General features: G+C 40.8%; 1 protein-coding gene across 2 annotated transcripts in view; it reads left to right on the forward strand.

Moving 5' to 3' along the window:
* The window catches only part of tafa5l (TAFA chemokine like family member 5, like), a 48201-nt gene extending 25675 nt beyond the window's left edge, over positions 1 to 22526 (forward strand). Inside the window, exons 3-6 of one of the 2 annotated variants that reach the window (XM_034144676.1) lie at positions 3461 to 3588; positions 18486 to 18528; positions 20855 to 20879; positions 21182 to 22526. In XM_034144676.1, coding sequence (XP_034000567.1) covers positions 3461 to 3588; positions 18486 to 18509 — 152 coding nt within the window. In that variant the 3' untranslated portion in view covers positions 18510 to 18528; positions 20855 to 20879; positions 21182 to 22526. Of the gene's footprint in view, positions 1 to 3460; positions 3589 to 18485; positions 18529 to 20854 lie in introns of both variants that reach the window. The other variant, XM_034144675.1, reaches the window with a different exon arrangement.
* The last annotated feature ends 718 nt before the right edge of the window (positions 22527 to 23244 follow it).

Below are 23244 nucleotides of genomic sequence, written 5' to 3' on the forward strand. Positions count from 1 at the left end.
CTAAGCTGGTTGGCTAATCTTGTTTTTGGGACCATTATCACATTTCCAGAAGATACTTTATTCTGTCTTTTAGTTCAATGAGCATACTTCTAGTGTGTCTTTCTGCTCTTTGTTCCTCATGTAAATGCATTTTACATGAGTGCCTGTGGCTTCAGTAAAAATTTGATGCTATTTTTTTGCTTCTGCAGAGGCAGAGTTACATCAGACAAGCAGTGTGTCTGCACGAGGACTCACTGTGGAGCCTCCTGCTCCGAGTCTCGTCTGGCAGCGCTGTGTTGTGCTGGGCAGGGCCGGGTTTGGCACTGTGCGCGGGGGGACAGATGGTGTTACATGTGATCTAGTTGGAGGTCCAGAACCGTAGCCCAGCAGGGACCCTGGCAGCTGACGAGCTTGGCCCGGGCCCCTGGGCTCCCAACAGGGCCGGCAACAGGACGGGGCCACCCAGGTGTCAAACCAGACGGACAGACGCCCGCTCCCTCTATCCACCATCACAGCCAGCTGTTTCACCTCTGCTGCTGCTGCACATCAGGAGAGCATTACACAACAGGCCTGAAATCATGTTCAAACAGAACATAATAAAACCGCAATAATTCTCAGCCATTCACATAATAGCAGCATGTAACAGGTACTGTAAAATGAAATATTGCAGCAGACAGCTTCAGCTCAGAAAATTGTGTGTGTGTGGGTGGTTCTACCAAATATGCTTTTTAATTGCGTCCACAATTTTGCGTGCCAGCATTTTAGACAGGACAGGTTTGACGGATGGAGACAAGCTCATAGCCAAAATGCATGGTTTTGTAGCTGCTCGTGTTATTCACAATGTCCTTGTTGATGAAGTTATCATGGCGATGCTCTAATCCCGACCAACTCTGTGAGACAGCCGCATGGCTTACCAGGAAATGCATCAAGTCATCATAGATCAAGTCACACTGTCATGGATGGCATTGAAGAAGTAACAAGGGCAAGCGATCGAGTGCCTGGATGCCATGGCAGCAGCTGAAAAATGCATTTATTTTAGCCAAGCTCCGCGACTTTCGGCTGGCTGGGTCTGATGCACTCCGCGGTTAGTCAGCACTCCTGCCGCTCTGCCAGCTCAGCTTTTATTCCGTGCCCTGAAAATTGAGTTTTGCTGGGCCTGTAATGTACTCAAAACTACATCTGCGACTGACTGATAAATCTACGCTTTGTCGCGCCTGAGGGATGGCTGTGAAAGTGAATATTCACCATGCCATGTGCCGTGTTGAGAGGAAGGTCACTTTAGATTTGCTCTAGCTCACAGAGGAACCTCTGCTCAGGGTGAAGTCAAAAATACCATTCTGTCTCAGATTGGGTATTTTCTTAAGCTTTCTTTGTTCAGTAACATGACAGATTCCTGGAGTGTTTATTCCACTGTGTTGTCTCCTGCTGCCTCACTACACTGTGAGGGGGAAAAAAACACTGCTCCTGTTGCGATGTGTCAACAATATCTATTATTTGCTGAGAGAATGGCTTTATGTCCACAGAGCGGTAATTGTGTATATGTTGCGTATAAAGGTGTCTTGATAAATACCAGAAGAAGACAGATCTTTATTGCAGAGCAGCAGTCGGGGTATGACACTCTGAAGACCAATTTCAGACTGTTAACAAGGCTTGGACCAGAAATACCTCTCAGCAATAATGTCATATACCTCCCTTTCTACACCTCCCTACTTCTCCCTCTCAGCTCTCCTGTGGACTTTCAACAAATTGTAGTTCCTCTCTTTCAATTTTCCGACCGTGTTGCGTGGTTCCACAATGTGCTGCCCCTGGGGGAATCACGGGGAGGCAGGAGCAGCGGCCCGGGCCAGGTCCGCAGAGAGCTGATAACCTTTCAGTGTTGCTTTAGCACACTGTGTAAAGAACAATCAGAGCTTATCAGCATCGACTACAGGCGAATGCTAATTCAATGTCATGCAGACAGACTGCAGACTCTGCAGAGGGAGAATGAGAGCAGCTCTGGCGTTCACTCTGCCACCCGGATTCCTCCAGCAGACACAAGTTTTAGTAATCTGAAGATTGTTGGCTTTGTATTGCGTTTCAAATCTGTGATCCACCTTTCTAATCTACATATAGAACTATAAATGAATCATGCCATAATAATTTGTACACTAGAATGAAGAGAATACAGGATTAAAGACTGTTATTTTATTTTATTTGACAGCAACAAATTATTAGGAATACTCATTAAAAAACTCATTTTATTTTGGCGGAGATGTTGACACCTGCCGGGCTCTGTACATGTTCATATCTAAATCTTAAAATTCAAACATTGGTAATTGAACATTTTCGGCAATTGTCACATGGGTGTAGTTTATTGTATTTCGGGCTGCTGTTGTGTGTCGGGGTTTTTCGGAAGGACAATGAAACTTAACTTTAGTACAGACTTTTATTATTGATACTCGTAACAGCTATGAGCCATGTGTAATCTCTTCTTAAGGAATTCAGTCACTATATCGCCATTAATGGTGCGTTAACTTTAGCATCTCCATTTTGCATCCAATGAAGGAGTTTTGATTCCCCATTTCTTGGTATTTTCTCATTTCCTCTTCTCCTTACTGACCCTGACATTTACTCTTCTTAAAAAGTACGTAACGTATATCTATATAATAAATGTTTTTATTGAATCCAATACTTTTGTAAATGTATCATTCATATAACATTGGAAATAGAAATACATGATCATTAGCAAACAAATGAACATTTCATGCAATCGTCTGTACGAATTCATTGCAATAACAATAACAGAAAAACTGAAAAGAAAAACACTTTTAAAACCCATTCCTTATAAGGTGTCTCTGGCTTTTACAGCCGTTGTTGCTAACCAACAATGAACCTGCACCTTTGCTATTCCTGCTATGTAACTCTATTGACCTTACAAGCTTCAAGAGGAGCGATGCTCAGGATTCTTTTGACTTACTGCACAATATAAGTGGCCTTGATGGTGAAAGGCAGCATCCAACTACTCGAAAACCATGCAGGTAAACTATTTGGTACATCGTCCATCGAGTGGAGCAAATGTTCTTTGCTGCTTAATGAAATGAAATCAAGCGTTATCTTGTAAAATGGTTCATCTTACTTTTAACCTAAAACCTTTTACATAGAATCACCTGAACTGAAAATGGAAGTAAAATGTCAACAACAAAAAAACACGATCTTTCTGTGCAGCTGCAGTGAAACTAGCATTATGAGAGAGTAATTTATGGACCGCCAGCTGGTCTGTAAAGGTTACAACTACAGGCAATTCCGACACAGTGGTTAAACAAGAGCCTAATTAAAAGTCTACAGGCTTGTAGATCCCAACATATGAAGATGCTTTTCTGTCTGGTGAGCATAAAATGGACAGTTTTGTTGTATGTGCAAGAAAATGTTGACATTTGGAAGTCTCTCTCTGGATCTGTGAATCTGTCGGTCTAATTTGCCCTCTTGTCTCTCGCCCTCTCAGCGCGGATCGTGCGGAGCCGTCAGTGGTGTGAGATGGCCCCCTGCCTGGAGGGGGAGGTCTGCAGCCTCCTGTTCAATCGCTCCGGCTGGACCTGCACCAGAGGCAGCGGGCGCATCAAGACTGTCACGGTAATGTACAAGACATGACATTAATATAGGCCATATGCACTTAACAGCATCACGTCGGTGGTTCAGCACGGGTAACCCCCCCACCCCCCCCCCCCCCCGTAAGCTGAGTGAGTGTGAAGCAAAGGCTAGAGGCAGAAGGTTTTAAGGACCGCCTCAATACTGGATCTCAAAGTGTACAAATGTCTCCCTAAAGGTTCACTACTACAATACTACTAATTACATCCACAAATTAACCGTGCGACATCCCATCGGGTCAAACTAAGGGCAACCAAACTTCTGGGTATAACTTCCTCAGTACTACAAAGTGTTCTGAAAATACGCTTTAATAGGTTTAACCAACCATACTGTTTTTGCTCTGCAGAAAAGCTGCTAAGGAGCTCTGCGCTACCAATATATCGTTGACAAAATCCATACCAAACCATTCTGGTTTCCAAACTTCTACTTCGTTTTTAGCTTCTTTATCATGAAATATATTTTACCAAGTAACCCTGAATACTAGGCCAAAATAACTGCCTCTTTCTAGGAATTAAAAGGTCCCCTAACACTAATGGACCTCCGCAAATGCCCTTCACATTATTGAAAAGTAATTTGGGTACCTTGGCTTTTGATTTTGATTTTTACAACATTTGATGGGTTTATTATTGGCTCATGTTTAACCCTTCCACCAAGTATCAAGAAATACGGGTAGTTATTTGTTCCGTTATCCTGACAAACATACAAATCAACAAACCAAACAGCAAACATAACTTTATTGGCGAAGGCGAATTGAAGTATCTCATCCCAAACAAAAAATAAATAATTTGAAAGCTTTCCTTGCAGAACCTCTTTGAGCCAAGTCACATCAAATACAGCTTGATCCCTAGCTATTGCTAATATGGATCATGTAAACAACTTGAAGGGTATTCAGAGAATGCAGACCTCTGCAAAGGCCAAATGTCTTATCTAGCACTTCTAACAAAAGTGAAAAATGATGTGTATATCTGACCTTTGATTCTGTAGACAAATAAACCCAAAACAGTAGCTTCTTGGCACAAGTAGCAAGCAGTAGCTAGGCAACATGCTTGAGCAGTTTAACCAAAAGGAAGAAGTTCAGCCGCTTGTCCCCTTTGATTCCATGTTTATTCACCCAACAAAACTAAGGTGGGTGGGCAATTATCAGATGTTTTACTTGAAACGTACTTTAATGCTAACACTGACAAATTGTTGTTTGAAATATGAATGAATGATGATTCAATAATTTGCTCAAACAAGAGATTAGACGTTCGAGGTATCAGTGTCGTGCTGAGAACAAAAATAGCCCATGACCTCTCCCTGACTTTGTGAGAGATTTAAATGAATACAAAACATGTTACATATTTAAAGCCTTCAATATGGTGTCATCTGGTCCTCTGTGGGCTCCTCTCCTCTCACAATGCAACATGCACTCATTGCCTCAGAGCTGCCAATGCTGCAGTGCTGACTGAGGCTTCGCTCTGTGATTAACTCTTACACCATTCACAATGAGCACAAAGCCAGTGAAGTGAAGATTAACATGATCTGTTTGTCTTTTGTGCCATTATAAAGAAAGAATCATTATGAGTGTTCGAAACCCATGTGAGAAAAAATAGGTCTGAATGTAACATCATGAAACATTATGTTCTCTGCAGGCTAGTTTTCTCACTAGGTGACCATCATCCTTCAATTATCTGACATACGTTTGCAATGTCCGCTAAACATAAATATACTATCTTTACAGTTCTACTGGCCTTATCCCTTAAAAGTGCAATGTGTACGATTTTACACATTGCGAATTGTACTTTTAGACAGTAATAAACGATGTCTCATTGTTGTTTCATAGGGGAGCTACTGTAATGAGCATGCTAACTAGCTAGCCCCGATCCACCCTGTCTTGAAATGCCACGTTTTCCTCAAGAGGAAATAGTGAGCAGCAGCTTCCCTGACAGGTTGTCAATAATATACTGTATCCTTATTCTGTGCACAGCTTGACACATATCGTCAGATTTTTGGACTAAATTCCGACACCTAGCCACACGATGGACCAGAAGAAGTTGCATGTCATTTACTCCACTTTGGATTCAGTCCAACAGACTACCTGCTTGCTAATGTTCACTATAGGCCGGAGACACAATTCATCGATAAGATAGCAGTGATATAAAAACCAGTTCTGTCAAATGATTTCGTATTCTTGCCCTATTGTTAGTATCTAGCATATTTTATTAACTTTTTATGGAACATTTAGATTGTATGGACCCAGTAGTACAGCTGTCCTCTATTTCTTTGGAGCAGGTGGCTGGGCACTACTCATTGCTCCTTTAACTGGCTTCACTAGTATTTGTATGTATACAGTATGTTTCCGTTCAGCTGTCGCCAGCCTTTTTCGATACCGGTCTAAACTCTTGTCCATTGAGGGATGTAATTTGCAGAGACAGGGCGAGTGAAACAGCACAATACAGCATGTTGATGTCAGCAAGAGATGACAGGACGGAGCGAGCAGGAGACACTGCTGTCCTCATCGTCAGGTACACAAGTCCAAAGGTCAAGCAGTGACTGGATCTCTTGGTTTTCTCTCTCTTTCTTTTATCCTCCTCACTTGCTGATCTCTCTCATCCCGCTCCCCTGCTCTCCTCCGTCCAGCAGCCCTGGGCAGCTGCGTCACATTTCATGCACGCATTCCCCATTGTGCTTTAATCTTCCCTGACAGCACGCTTAGGTTGGTGTTTTGCCTTTGTACATACATTAACAAAACAAATGCAGATTACGTGTTCCGATGCATATTCTTAATTAGCTGTTGCAGGGGAGAGTTTTAATGCAGAAGTGATGCTGGAGAAGGAGGGATAGGGAGGGATAGGGAGGATTTGGCAGCAGAAGAGAGCAGGGATCCAAAGGTATTTTGTTGTAAAACCTGAAATGGGAGGAAAGCACATTGTGGAAGATAAATGAAAATGAGAAATCTATAAAATGTATTGATCAGGCTTCAGCGTGGCGAGAAGAGAGGGATCGGGATAGAGGGCCGGGCTGAATCTCAGACACTGGCCAACCTCTGTGCAAGCGTCTGAGCATACAGAGGGAGTTTTAATTGTGAGAGAATTTTCCTTCACATGTTCATAATCATATTATATAGGAGCACTCTGTGTGACAATGTGCGCCTGTGAAAGCTGATAGTGGCTGCACTCATTATTCATGCAGCTGCGAGTAGGATTGACGTAGGTTGAGTTTGACGCTGAAATAAACGGACAAAATGCACCTGATAGTAGCAGACCATGCATCTAATATAACATATTATACTGCTAATATCAATTAAAGATAGGATGCAATAGCTTATTATCAAATATAGATCCAGTACTAAATTATGGCTTATTATTCACAAGTACGTCGGTACGCAAATGCGCTTTGTGACACAAGTGACGGTACGCATTTCAGATTGTTGCCGCGCAGTTATGTGCACCCCTGCTTATAACATCTATTGAAACGAATTCTTACCCACAAAATGATCATTCTTGTGCTGTTGATATTCTGGCCCCTGCTTACTTAAATTCATCAAGACTGTTCTATGTTTTTATCTTCCTTAACTGTGGAGGCAGGCAAGAATGCTTTTTACTATAATTCAAGGTTTCATGAGGTGAGTTACTAATGAACAAATTATAATGTTGTGGTTTAACTTTCAATAATTGTAATGTAACTAAACATACACATATCCTAATTAAAATCAGTTGTTGACTGGCAGCTTAATTAATGCTCACAACCTAAAGCTCCAACCTGACAATGAGACGTTGATCAAATGAAAAAAAGGATGTCGCCTACTCATGTTAACACCTTGTCTTTCCCAAGCTAATTCAGATGTATAAAATCAATTAAAAAGTATATATTTTTGAAAGTTCAGCTGGAAAAAATGAAACAGTAGACATCAAGTTAAAAGAAGTTCAGACTTTGAAAACATCTGAACATACTATTTAGTGTAAGAAGAGAGATGAAAAGATGTGCTTGTACATTCTTAAACAGCATTTCCTAATGTAGCAGCCATGGTTTTATACTGTATGTATCTTCCAGTGCAGGGATGGGCAAATGGGGGCCCACATTTATTTTTTACTTGTAGTACTGATACCGTCCACTAGACTCCTAGTTACGTCGCGAGCTGCGTACATGATTTCGTTCGGCAGCCAAATACCGCGAAATAATCTGTGACGCGTTTGTGTGTATTGTGTTTGTTTCCCAGGGAAACACTCACAAGAAACACCGGCTGTTGTTATGCCTGCTGTGACGTTAAGTTACCTCTTGTAATTATGCCTTTACAAGCTTAAAGGTTGTATTTATCATCTGAATTTGGCGAAACACGTTTAATATTCTAAAAACCAAGACTTTGTTTATTATACACTTTTCATTCATAATTTCAGCGGGAGGGAGGGGGAGCGGCGCTGAGGAACAGCAGAGTGCGGGTTGACAGGTGCCTGTGTTGACATTCCCTTATTGTGCGTCAGCAGAGGCTACAAGTGTCTTAGGTTCAAGTTAGACAACTAATGTCTGGGTTAGTGTTCATGACTTCATGTTTATGTCATCTTAATGGTTAATCTTAATGCACACACATTTTCCGTGCTTTCCAATCATTTAAAATAGTTTTATTCCACTGTTAAATAACCTGTTCAATACAAACATGCCACTTGTAAAAGTTAAATAACATCTCTGTGAACTGATATTTGTTTAGTGAGCTTATTAGAGGATGCTCCCTGAAAGATTGTAAAATGTCAATGAAGATGTCAGACTTAGTATATTTGTTAATAATTACATACAATACATGGAATTTGTGTGTGTGTGTGTTTTCCAAGTGAATCTGCGGCCCCCTGGTGGCCAGTACATACATTATGTGGCCCCCACCACCATCCAAGTTGCCCATCCCTATTCCAGTGTAGGCTGTGTTTGTGCTGCTGGACTCCAAGAGGGCATATTATGCTCATTTTCAGATTCACATTTGTATTTTGTTTCTCTACTGTGACATGTTTAAATGCTTTAATTTTAATTGGGCTCTGGTTTCAGACAGAAACCAGAGCCCAGTCTGCTCTGATTGGTTAGCTGGCCGGCCGTTGTAATTGGTCAACCGCTTAGATCTGTCCCGCCTTGTAGCCTTTCTCTTAAGTTGTGTTCGAACGCTAGCCAATAGAAGTGTGAGTGTTACAGTGTGATGTCACTATGTTACGGAAAACAAAGAGTCCAATGGTGGTGTTTCAGGTGGGGGGAGTGTGTGGGAGAGAAACTCCCTCCGGAGGGAAACTTGGGATTTTAGCCTTTGCAGACCATTTACATGCACACAAACCTATATAACACACTACAGGAAAGGGAAAACCCCAAAAAAGCCAAATAGGTGATTTTTAATGCCGACTCATATATCTTGAAAACAACTAGTTTCCATTACATTTTCTTTAAATATTCACACTCCTTTTTAAGGGTGATTCAGTTTTGTCCTTGACCCCCTCTCGTGACCTAGTCTAAAATGTTAATAGGAAATATAAAAATGTAAAAGACAGGCTGCCATGAGATTTACCAAGTGCAGTTTTTTCTCCTCAGACGAGAAACTCTTTGCATTTCAGAGACAGCATGAGCCACCCTCAGGCCATAAACACAAACTTTGCACACCAGGAATCTAAAAATCAAATAGGCAGATTTCCATGATTTTGATGAAGCACAGTCATGCCAGCAATGGGATGAACCCCTCTGATTTAAACAGCCCCATGACCTTTTTTCAATCATCACAGACTTTATTTTTTGCGGCCAACTTGCTGTGAGAATGGTAAGTAAAATTAGTAAGTCGTAGAGATCGTCCAACAATTGTTGCAAAATTGGCCTCACACTTAATGATTAGTTTTCGCTGCTGACTTACTTTTAACCTTTAACTGCCCACTACTTCACCCACTGGAAGTGAGAAATATGTATAACTTTCACAAGCTGCATGATTTAAAAAAAACATGAATATGAACGAGGAACTAAAGAGTCAATGGGTCAGGAGGCTCTGTTAAGAAATCCCAATTATAATATATGGCTAACTGTGCAACTGGAACTTTAACAAAATAGTGTTTGATTGCCTTGAAAGCACTGGCTATCAAACTATGTGAAATCCAAGATATGTAATAATAAAATCTGTTGTTTGACATATGGTGGATTGCGTTAAATGGTAAAACTGAGGCTGTGAATGATAAATGAAGTTGATTTTTTTTTTTTACAAGCTTTCTGAAGAAGGTATGTTTAAATATGCAAATGAGAGATCTTAAGCTAACTTTGGGTGAATATAAGATATTCTATTGATTAATGTCAATTGAAAAAAACACTCACTAACATTTTTGAAGATATAACTAATATTTGAGTACCTAATGATGAAGAGAACTCTGAACGTGAGTCAAGCTATAAGCTTGTTTTTTTACATGGAGGAGGAGGAAGACCGTTCATATATAAAAACGCCTACAGTATGGATACACCTGCTTTTTGTTCATATATTGTTTATAGAGGTTCAAGCTACCTCAATCAAACTTTTACATTATCATATAGACATCCCAGGTATATATTTCCAGCTTTCAAAATGTTTCGTCGTGCAAAGTTATGAATGCGGAATAGCCTAAACTCTCTAAAATGACCAGTGCATTCAAAACATTGATGTGTTTGCCTGTAGTGGCTTGCTTGCAGAATATTATAACAAATGTCTTAATAGAAACACCAACCAGTAGATTTACCTCATCTCACTCCACCAAACAAATAATCCCACTGTAGTCCTTTTCCACCTGCAACTCTTCCTCAACAAGCCCCCCCCCAACCCCCTCATCTGTGTGTGCAGCTCACGGTGGCACTGCCAGGTCACACACTCCAGCCTAACCTGCTAATGGAGTTTGCATATGCAACCCGCTCTCGGATGCCAGCTAGCCATTAATATGAATCACTCTCTAGAGGCCCCCCCCCAAACAAGCGGGCAATTTGTCTTCACTAGTGAGCCGCTGAAAGGTCTACATATGATATTCTCCGAGGTGGAAAGCTCAATTCGGGAGGGGCGGGGTGTTATGAGGTTGGTTTCATACACTTGACAGGAGGGGGTGTGAATGTGAATTTTTAGGTTACACAAGAGTGTGTGTGTGTGTGTGTGTGTGTGTGTGTGTGTGTGTGTGTGTGTGTGTGTGTGTGTGTGTGTGTGTGTGTGTGTGTGTGTGTGTGTGTGTGTGTGTGTGTGTGTGTGTGTGTGTGTGTGTGTGTGTGTGTGTGTGTGTGTGTGTGTGTGTGTGTGTGTGTGTGTGTGTGTGTGTGTGTGTGTGTGTGTGTGTGTGTGTGTGTGTGTGTGTGTGTGTGTGTGTGTGTGTGGGAAATGGCCGTCAGGTGGAAAATTGACAAGACAGACAGACTGAATTCAGGGCAGTTTAGTCGAGCAAGAGGCCTGCTGGATTGCATCACTTGCTCCCTGCTTGGTGAGAGCTCTGTTGAGAGCACTTCTGAGCTCTATTATCAGCCTTTGTTAATCAAGTAGTGGGCTCAAATTTAAATTGTGTATAGAAATGCTTTAACAGTGCGAAGAGAACAGAGTTTTCGACCAAATATTATGTTCTGGGTTTCAAATGTTACTTCACAATCTAGAGAGAGCTGATTTTCAAAAGTATAAGCACTTGATTTGATTATATTCAGACTGTGGTTTCATATGCGCGCCATCCTTCAGACAACACTACACAGTTGCAGCCAGGAAATAAATCTTCCTACTCCCACACAACAAATGCTCAGCTAGTGTGTGGCCTGGAGAGAAAGAAACAGAACAGTTTTTGAGCAGAGTTGTGAAATAAAAAACACAGATACAGAAGTATACACACATATACAGTAGGTCAGAAAGACTTGCATAATTTATTATTTTTTTTGCTCTGGTGGCCCTCCTCCAGCTATGTGCTCTTTGTTCAAGCATCAGCCAGGGTGAAGAGCTAGCGGTGTGTGTAGGCCATTTGAAAGGATGGCATATGACAACAAATCTTGATTTGTACAAAAAAATAAGATGTTAAAGCAGTACCTTTTCTGAGACGTAGAAAAAAGTAGAAAGAAAATGTGAAGCAAGCAAAAAGCAAATCTGATTAAGGGAGTACTATTCGACATGAGTTTTGTGTTTGGAGCAAAGTACATGTTAAGACAATGAATACAATATAAAAGTTTAAAAAAGAAAGACATTTTGAAGCAGATGGGCCAAACAAACAGAAAATGTTGATTTAGGACAACACAAATGTTCCTGTCCCATTATGAAGGAGTTATGAAATGTTTCTCACCTCTTTCATAAGAGGTGAGAAAGCTCCACAGTGTGGTTATGTAACTCTCGCTAGCACCTCCATTATAAAGGCTTCAATGTCTACGACAAACAAGCAGACCAGCCAAGTCATGTGTCGCCATGGTCACTGCCGTGCTGGCAACCCATCTGACCAGAGACAGACTTCTAATGAGCTCGCTCCTCAAAGGCTACACACTCGCAGGTTCTGTCGGCTGTGTGTGTGTGTGTTTGTGTGTGCGTGCGTGCGTGCGTGCGTGCGTGCGTGCGTGCGTGCGTGCGTGCGTGCGTGCGTGCGTGCGTGCGTGCGTGTCCTTGAAAACAATAGATCAGTTGGACAGCGCAGAAGACGGTTTCTGGTTGGCTTGAAATCATTAGTGTAAATGATGTATCTGCACTGTATCTGCCAAACAGAAGCATATATAGCTTTTTCAATATGCTGCTAAATATGATGCGAGAACTATCGCAATTCTCATACATATTGCTCACACAGTATGCTGCTGATGCAACACAAGCAGTTTAGACCAAATACAATATAAGTGAACCAGGAACAGAGAACCTTTGCTATGCTGAAATATTAACTTAGCTGCTCTGTCTCTGTAAAAGAATGCTCAGATGTTATATGAATCCACTGCATGGGTGGTTCTTGGAGGGGGCTAACCTGGGCCAGACCCCCTTTAACATTGAGCTCCCTGTGGCCCCCCTCCAAAAGAAGAGTCTATGATAATACCATTTGTGATTGTGTTGCAGCAAAGATTGTGCTGTAAATTGAGGCAAAGATAACGTTCCGCATTAAATGTGCCCCTCTCATTAAATAACTGGCGCCAGCACGGCCCCCTAATATATTTGGCCCCTTTGTGACAGTAAATAGCATTTCACACATACTTTTGTACAAAATACATGTTTTGATCATTAACTATAAGGCTAGTTATGTTTAGTTTTCAGGGTATTTTGTCAATGTTATTTGATGATGTGTTAGTATATTTGAAATACTTTCTGTCTTGTGTCTCGGTGCCTATTTTCAAGCTTCGTATAGCTTATGGGGGGTGTCCCATTTCCTATATCGCCACATCTCCACAGCTCTTAACCATTAAATGGTTTCTGTATCCTGAGGGATACAATAACAGTGTAATAACGATGTAATATTTGTGTTACATTGGTTTAACATGTGTCTAATAACAGTCTCTTATGTGTGTTACAACGTTGTAACATGGATATAATATGGGTGTAATATGGTTGAATTAATGGTGTAACAAGGTTATGAAATAGGGGTGTAATAATGTGTAATATTGGTATAATAACAGTGTAATTTGGGTGTAATGTAGAAAATAGCTTTTAATTTTCCAAAATATTTATATCTGAATCAAAACAACCTGTTACCATCGTGGATAAAAATAATCCTGCAGACGTACAAGCAGGTTCATCTGATTTAATTATTTTACAGAATTCCACCAAAGCTACATTATCCAACCAGCTCATCCCGCTAACAATATATAATGACAATATTAGAGGTCCCTCAGTGTCCTTCTGGCTTTCAGCCTAATTGACATTTGCATTAGCCTGTATGTGATTTTGCTCTTATCTTTTACGAGTACAATGTATGTTGTTAGGTTATGTAAATTGCTTTTTGTTCTTACAGCTCTTGTATCTGAAGAGCTGGCTTCTGAACCTCTTTACATGTATATGCTCACTGGGATGCCATCTTTAGATGAAGGGGGTCCATGATAGTGGAATCCTTCTCATTTGACAATGTGATCAGCAGCATTCATTAAGACGAGAACAAAATAATACCAACCACCTAAAGTATAGGATTTCTTGAATGGAAAGGTTCAAACGGTAAAAATGGGCAGTTAGTTCAAGGAAGTGTTACAATGGTTTTGTTTTAAACACAGCAGGAAAATATAAGCAAGGAAATTAGAGCTGAAAATCAGAGAAATGTTTGCATCTCCAACATGAATTTGGAAAAAAATAAGCCAGAGCAATTTCAAATATTAGATATGCTCGCTGTGCACAGTGTCCTTCAATGCTCTGCTGGCTTTCAGACTCTTTAATTCATGAAAATATTTAATTCTGCGCACCAGCAAGTACAATTCTTACATTATAATTACTATTTCATCAATGTTGGGTTAAAATAAATTCAAGCCAAGAAGAGAGATGCAAATCTGCAATTAACTGAGAATTCAATTTTTTGCTCGTTCTTAATTTAATGACTTGAATGCACCACCATTTTGTCTGATACATACATCAGACAAAAGAGCACAAGTCCAGCGTTTATGTTGAACTGGCTCACCTCCAGGCTTTCACTCACTGACGGTGCTCCTGTCATATCGCATGTGACAGCCTCTCTCCGGCTCCGCAGGGATAACATATTGTAGCTTCGCCTTTGGATGTACATTTATTAAATGACTGACGTTCGAACCAAACGCAAACCCCGGAATGACACAGAGGTTACGCCTGATAAGCAAATGTACTCGGTTTCATTTACAGGTCTTCTATTTATCAAGCAGAAAAAAGAGGGATGCACTCATTTGGTTTCGGCTCATGTGTTTGTCAGATGCTGCCGCGCGATCATCCGTCTTGGGGTGATAGCTTGTGGACTGATGCGGAAAATGTATTGAAAGATAGAGATGTTGGGAAAGAGGGAGAATCCAGCTTCCCCTGTTTTCATTGGTGTTATCATACAGTAGGTGTTACATGCATGGAGCCTAGTGATTACATTTACAGTGTCTTCCTCTGGGGCTCATTCACGGCACATAAAAGAAGCAACACATTGTTTTTGTTTCCTGCATCATCTATTAAAATACTTTTTTCTTCAGCTTGCCTTCCTGCACCTTTTTTCCCTCTGTGTCTGAGACCCAGTGAACGCGGTACCTTCTGCTGTCACTTTCCCCCGCTCCCTTTTTTGAAGTTCTGTCATCGGCAGGCTTTGAACTGCCATGTGAGTTTTACCCCGCACAATGCTCGTCTCCAGAGCTTCGCCTGGTGTGAAATCGTCAGAGCCATAGGCCACGTTTCTTGTACCCTGTATAATGCAGGAAGCCTGTCAATGGATTGGACACATTCGAACATGCTCAACATCGTCCCTTTCCATTGTTTAGTGCTGCTACCTTCAATCCAGCCAGCCACAACCTGCCTTTTTGTCCCATTTATGATGCCGCTGTCACCCTAAAAACATACAGTATATATCCAGCGATATAAAGCTAAATATAATTGTATGCTTATAATATAATACATATAATAATATACTCTGCATAATGAGCATTGCATTTTGCATATGTATTGACATTTTGCTGATAACAGTTTAATTTAAAATGACAATAGCAGGGATTGTGTATGATTTTAGCCACAAATCATTTACACAATTACAGCTAACCATTTTACAAACTATCCCACTGTTTTTTTCACATTTGATTGGTAGCGTTTCTACGGAGCCCCTAAAGGGTCATGGAAACAAAAAATTAAAGAGAGAAAAAAATAAAGTCAGTAAAACGTTTTCCTGACTTAATTTTTTTTCTCATATTTTTTTTTATGTCTCTTAAACCGTTATCCCGACTTTTATTTTTTTTTTATCTTCTTTTTTTTTCTCACAAGATACCTTCTCGTGCGCACGAGATACTAACCCGTTATCCTGACTTTTTTTTTCTCTCTCTGTTTTTTTTTCTTTTTTTTCCCATGTCCCTTTAGGGGCTCCGTACGTTTCTCTGCATTTTATGCATATTATATTTTCCATTCTTTTCTGTTGGTACAAAAATCAAGAAGCAGATTTTTGCCACTTGTTTGATTTATGTTGTTCAATGAACATCAAGTTGTCATAGATTTGTTATTGTCAAAGTTAAGTTGTTTTTTAGGGAAGCTCAATTATGCTTTTTGGATTTAGTCTGCACTTAACATGCATCATCATGCAGCAGCAACAATAACATTTGCAGACAAATGTAGTTTTTTAAGAGCCTGCTTTTTGATATTCAAACCGCACAGACATGATTGCAAACTAATGTTAGTCTGGAACAAAAACATCCTAAACAGAACAAAAATGATACATGTCTTATATTTGAAGCTGCACTACATACATCCCGATATATTACCAATGTATACCGTTTCACACAGCTATCACCTCTAGCCTTTTTAGGCAGCAATCTAATCCCTTGTTATTGTTAGAAAAGAGATCATGATTAAGGTTGAAATCAGTCATTCATTTAACTTGAGCTATAAAGGTAAGGTCATTGGCTCTTTTTATAAACACATAAATTATAAATATTTAGTTTCACACAGGTCATGGATGCTTATCCCCTGGGTCACGATTCAGTGTTCCAGCTTGTTGTGCTGTGGGTGTTTTCATAGCTATATATTCTTTTACTTCACTAAAGCATCATCATTTTGAACACTGTTTTATTCCTCTAGCGGGCTCCTTAAAAAGCAGCAGATACGACCCTATGATTTGTAACTAAAGTTGTTTTTGTTCCTCTGAGCTAGTTGTGCTTGTAAAACATGCTCGGGGCATGATGCACCCCCCCCCCTCCTCGGGGTCTTCAGCAGGCCGGAGCTGTGCTTGTTAGCCTAATAACAACAGTGGCTGGTAATGACCGGGACCTCGATGAGCCTCACGTTGATGAAGCTAACAAAAGCCCGCGCAGGAGCCCACTTGTTAGGAGAGACCTGGGGGAGAGATTTTTTGTTACTGCAGTCCTGGAACTATGCCTGTCTCTATAACGGCTGGGTGGGCTGCTGGTGAGGGTTTTGCATTTTAAAGTACCACTAAATATCTCTCCTTTGTTTCCCCCTGAGCAACGAGCAAACATGCTGTACTCTCTGTGGCTGTCCCTCCCGGCCCCACAGACGTGTGTAATGCTACCTTGGCTGAGGTTTTTATTTGTGTAATTTGAGGCATACTGTATCTTAAAAAATAATTTGATCCTAAAATATGCTGTGTTGATGATAAGGTAGGAAGTTAATTGAATCCCTTAATATTTGTTGCCAATCTCCGCTGGCACTCTCTCAAAGATCCAAGCTGCGCACCTCATTTGAACTGAGCAAACTTTATCATTCATGCACGGTGCTCATTGTTTACAAGTGGGCGATGAAACGAGGCACCCCGAGCTCACAGACGAGGTCCAAATGTTTGAATTTCTCTGCAACATGAGCAATTAGCCAAGCGCTTATTAGTGTGCTCCACTCTCTCTCTCTCCTTTATCTGTGGATCTCCCCAATCCCTCGTGCCAGCGGGAGATGAATGTGTCTTCAATGTCCTTGGTCTCCTGTCTTGTAAACACCAGAGGCACTGTTTACCGGTGTGCATGGCAGGCTAACAGTGGGCTCCGTCTCCGCCCGGGTTCCCCCCTCGGGCCGAACTCACCTTGTTACCCTTTTAATTAGTAGGAGCAGTTAATAGTGCTGGCCGCTCCTGCCGCCTCAGCACTCTGCTCCGACTTCAAGAATCCCTCCGATCGATAGCAAAGAGACCAACTGAGCCCAGGAGTCTAGAAGAGGGGTGGGGGCCTTATTGTGGGAGCAGATCAGGTGGATCATGATGGTTTTTGGAGAGAAATCAAGCAACATACTATTTTCTTTGAACAAACCTTCAGGGTGGGTGTATCAATATCTATTTTCACTTCTTTTCCCATGTACATTTGAAGGGATAACAAGGTCTCTGGGTTCCTGATATGCATTCCATCTCGTCCAGTTTCTCCTCTCCCACATTTCCTCTCTCTTGAAAATGAATGTAATCAAAAAGCTAAGAGTTTGCTCTGCACATTCCATTGTGCCCTTATAGGCTTTTATCCCTTCCAAGCGCTGGCCCCCCGCACTCGTTTCTTTTCTTGTTTTGATTTAAAGATGCAGTGGAAGTACTTAGCATTTAGATGACATGCTGCCGGAGAGGTGAGATGGATCAGCGCCTCTTCAGAAGGACTGAATTTCAGAGCGACAGATCGCGGGACGGCGGGCCGGGGGGGGGGGGCGCAGAATACCAAGTACAGCTCGCTGCAGCACACAGCCTGGCACAGAGAGCAGGGGCTGCTGGGAATGCCAATGTGCAGCCCAGACAGCCGTCTCGCCTTACCTCCACTGATTGGCTAAACAGACCATTAGCTTCGTGATTATGATTAGCCGAGTCATTATCTACACAAAAGTGGCTCATTCACCAATATTAAGAAGGCAAGGGAGCTGTTTCTCTTCCTCCGGTCAGGGGGAAAACAATGCGTTTTCACGTGTTCTACAGATGAATGTAGGAGGCAAGAAGTTATTGTTCACAGAGAAACAAAGTGGAACACTGTGTATCACCCTGCCCTACAGCTAATGTGATACAAATGTTCTGTCCGTGTGATGGCGTTGATGGTAGAAAAGAAAAGGTCTCTCAGTCGTTAGCGCGGATGATGAGGTGGCCATTACTCGCTCGTATTTTCTGGTCGGGGAGAGAAGCGGCGTCCTCAGAGGTCATAAAAACTGGGTAGGGAACAAAATAACCTTCAGTTTCCATCGTCTCGCCTTAGATATAATTGGAAGACAGGCCATCTGTGCTTTTGAACAGACATATGCTGCTCTGCATCCAAGGCCAGTACGCTGAGGCAAAGTTGAACAAACGTTAGTGAAGGCTGGCCCTCTGTTCCTCCGATGCTGACCTTGTACTTCTCTCTTGCAGCCTTTGCCCAAGGAGCCGTCGTAGGATGTGGAGAACACTGCAAGTACGTACTTTTTTCCCATTCTGTACTTTCATTTGCATAAAAAGTGTATAACCCTCACTTTGACATACAAGCCACGAAGACATTTTTGATTGTAATATCGCATAGAACCCTGAAATAATGACTCTTAAGGGAGACTGCAGAAGCCATGCCTAAATTGCAAGTTGTATAAATGTTCAGTGTAGCTCTGACCTGGAATGAGTCAGCCATTAGTGTGTGTTGATGTTATGTATATCGCATTACTGCTGAGCTCAAATAAAGATCATCCAGGAAATGGAGAAGGCATGTTTCTCAGGATGTCGTAACTTTGATGATGAAAAAGTCAAAAAAGGTCAATCAAAGGGGGTTGTTGAGTGTTTTCAAATGCGTAAGGATGGAAAGTAAAAAGCCCCACTGTGCTAACATCAAAGGGAGAGGTTACTTCAAGTGTCCAGGCCTTCTTTCAGGACAAAGGTGGAAAACTGATTTGAACTGGAGCATTCTTCACAAAAGCAAAAACCACAAGAAGGAGCCTTTTAAGAATCCTCTTCAACTGTATATGCCAATTCCAACAAATTCCTAAGATGTGTGCGTCTGCAGAAATCAATACTAAAAGTCGGCAGGTAATCTAGAATCAGGCTCGCTCTTCTGGCAACTTCCACAAACAATCTGTTCTCTAAAAAACAAGGAAATCTAAAGATGAAACTAAATTCCCCTCCCAAAAACATTGACTGAGTATCTGTTAAGCTTTTTATATTCTGCGAAACCACGGGCATTGGGAATCTGCATGCTATATGTCTCCTAGCCAATACTCTGAGATTGATTTTCCCTCTTCCACCGAGAAAACAAAATGAATCACGCACAATTACCAAGGATAGGGAGAAAGGGGGAATTGGGGGCGTCATAAATATTTATTTGCCAGCCCTGGGAATTTGTGCAATTCTGTGTGGATTTGCCAACTCATATTTAAGTGTCTGAATGATTTATATGGGCAGCCCTGGGTGTCACATTTGTCCACTGTCACCGTGAATCATTTATGGATTAACATTTATGGATTTGTCCATATAACATATTCATGGCAAAGTTCTATTATCATTCAAATGGATTTCTTGATCAAAAGATTGGTTAGATTAAGTCATTAGCTTCAGGATTTCATTGGAGGTGAAATGTATTCCATGTGGAAAGGAACCCAGTAGCACATACAGTTATAGACCAATCCTTTTGCAGAATCATTCATAACATTTGCGATAATGAAAGTCAAATAAAGCCATTTTCAGACTTGCAATATGTGGAATTGCTTGTTTTATACATCTGTTTAAGTCATGGCTTTTTGTCAATCAGATTGCCATTGTCCATTATGCAAATGTATTTCGGACCCTAGAGAAAGGGGCGCAACACTAGCTCCCTATTTGGCACTTCAACTGCAACTGGCAATCCAACAAACAGCGGTGAGACAAAAAACGAATATCAAAGAAGAAAATTGTTTATGCTCTCATCACCGCTGGATTTAAAAAGCTGTTTTGTGGCTGAAGTCTTAATTAATGACCTTCAAGAGTGTTAATGGCGTACAACCTTCCCTCAGTGAAGCTCTTCATAATATTTGTCGTTAATTTATGCATCTATTAGATAAAGTTCTGCTTGTTTTATAATCTCCAACAGTGCACAAGCAGAGAATCACAAAATGGTAATTTTGGGCTCTCATTTAATTCTTAATTAGCACACATGCTGTCTGTAAAGAGTTTTGCAGATGAAAATTGAAAATACAAAGAGGGGGTGCTGGGCTGGTTATTACTGTGTTGATGTTGTGTTTTCTCATCCTGCATCGTGAGCGTAAAAAAAAGATAATAGTATCCTCAACAGCTTCAAATTGGCTCCTTCAGTGTTTCATGGTTTATTAAACTGAATTTATTTTTGATTTCAAAAACAAGAGGAAGCGCTTCCTGGATCTGACGGTAATGTAACAAAACAGGTGCAGTTAGGCAATCGACGTCTACAAAACAACTCGCAAACAGACTTTATTACAGTGAATCATTGTCTTTTTTTTAATAAGAAATGATAAAGTGTCTCCCACAGGCTAGAGTGCATTAGATCTCTGTGCATATTTCACCTTGTTGTGTGTTGCAGTAGCAATCACGTTACCTTATGTGGTGGTTTTCAATGCAGAGTTATGCTACGGAAAGTGTTACCTAAGTTTGACTTGCTAAGATACCTATTGTGACTTTTACATAAAAATTACCTGTCATTGTTCAGATGTAAAAAAATGTACAATTGTGTAAACAACCTAGTCTGGAAGAGGTTTACAAAACATTATTCCATCTCATTATTGTCTTTTTTCTCCATTGTTCTGCAGGGTCATCGGCATCCTGCTACAAAAGGTACTGAGACCAATCACTAAACCAGAACATTGTGTCCATTCTCTTATGAGACTCTCAAACTTTACAACAGGTTTTAACCTTCAGTAAAAACAAATATGTATAAAAGAACTAGCAGACATTTCTCAGCATTCTGAGAAGTCTCCAGTGAGAGGCATGGTACACCATCGGCTTTGAATCTTCACCGCGAACCCTTGGACACGTCATAGAACAAAATCCCTGTGAGGAACTTTCATCAACGGGACGTGGAATAATTGACTCATTCATTACATTTACTTTTTGTTGCCCTTGATATCCAACATTAGGTCTGCAGGGGACGCCTCCTTGAAGATTTTTCGTACCTTTGTGGCTTGATCTGGACTTTTCAGAAGGTCTTTCAGAAGTCGGCCCCTTCTTCTTCTTAACTATCTCGATACGAAGCCGTCCAGTGTTATATTCCAGACAAGATTTGTCAATGACAGCTTGCTGCTAAAGACACTTTTATGAGGTTGAGCCAGACTGTATTGCCCACTGGATTCTCTCACTCACTTGGCTGGGTAAGACTTTGCACTGCATACACACAGGACGGAACATTGTGCAAAAAGCATGAAAGTCTATTGGAATGTCCCAGAAGAGACGACGGAGATGAGTTGACTGTCTTGAGTGCCAAATGTGGACATTTTGGACAACTTAGCGTATAACTTATGTTTTTTGTGTGGTGCCAACATAGAGTAGAATAGTAGTTTTTGTCAATGAACCTCACACATCCTGGACACACACCACCGGGAGCATTCAGCAGATGTGGACCCCTGGCTCGTTTTAATGGTCTAAACCTGCGTGTGTGCATGTTTGCATCTCTCAATGTGTGAATATGTATGTGTGAGTCTGCGTGCACATCCAGAGAAACACTGTTAAATAAGTCATATCCAATGCATTATTCATACTCTTGTATATTTTTGGGACACGCCCAGTCCAGAGCTCACCATCTGGCCGGAGAACAATGTGTGATTTTACAGATGCTGGATCTCATTTGAATGTTCAAGGTTGAATCCTGTTTTTGACTTTATTTTGTGTCTTTTCTTTAGTACATAGAGATATTTATGATGGGGGGGGGATATAATTGAAACTAGAGAAAGAGCTGCAGTATGTCACACAAATTAAATTCTGTAATTAAAATCAATTCATGCGTGATTAAATGTATTCAGAATCCTTGTCTAAATTGACTATATTTTGATATGAAATGTTTTGGCCAGCTGGACGTGCTATTTGCTGGTTTCAGATGCTTGATATACTTGAAAGGATTTGTGTAAATATATATATAGAGATTCAATTAATGTGTTTTATGTTCTGTGGGTCTCATCTCAGGAGCACAAGAGGCATTCTTCTGCAAGAGGTGGACACAATAACATGAACACCAGTAAGATATCTCAAAAATAAAACGCAATACTACAATGTATATGAAGATTGATGTACATCCTAAAGTAAAACAATATATCTGTTAGTCTAACAAAGATAACAATAGATTGCATAATATTTTACTGGTGTTTTTGTCAGTATGTCGCCACCCTGTTTTTCTTTTCCTTTTCTTTGTACTAAAACATTATGTATATCTCCATCTTAATGTATGCATTTGAGGATATAAAGAGAGCGTCCGCTCCCGAGAGCTGCAGAGTGTGTATTTAGTGTGTGAGTGTGTATGTGAGAGGGTTTTTCAGGTCAACAGTGGTTTGTGTGGTAAGAAAATGGCAATTTCCACCTGATCCCATACCTTTGATTTCATGTTTGCTTCTCTGGTTTGAACTCACCGTGAATGAATTGTCCCTTTTTGATTTGAGACACTTTAATGAAGTCACATTCAGCAGGGCAGTGGCAGATTAGTAACAACAAATATCTGGCCCTCTACTTGTGTTAAATATCAATATGATAGTGGATGTGATGATATGTGCTGTTATAAATGCAAACTAACTTCTGCAAGCACTGCACTGCTGACTCTCGGAGGGAGTGTCATGACTAAAAATGCCTTTTATGGTCCTCAAACGTCTATATAAATATTTTATACTTTTAAGCTTAGCTTGAACTACAATACCACAGGCCAATTATTTCCAAAACAGGGACAGAGCAAAAGTATCCGAGACAAACGAACAACGTTTTCTTGTGAAGAGTAAAAATGAAACAGGGTAACACTTTCTGTCAATCCCATGTGTATGATGTATTATAATGTAGACTACTGCATAATGCATGTAAACAGCATATTACATTGCATAGTTGCCTCATGCCTTCATGTAAGAGATAATCCACAATGTGGCGTGCAGTAATTGAAGAATAACACACAGAAGGCTGGAAGTAATACTGTATATCACACACAGTGTCTTGCATTATATTTTACAAC

Source organism: Trematomus bernacchii, unplaced genomic scaffold (genome assembly GCF_902827165.1).
Source record: "Trematomus bernacchii unplaced genomic scaffold, fTreBer1.1, whole genome shotgun sequence".
Taxonomy (NCBI): Eukaryota; Metazoa; Chordata; class Actinopteri; order Perciformes; family Nototheniidae; genus Trematomus; species Trematomus bernacchii.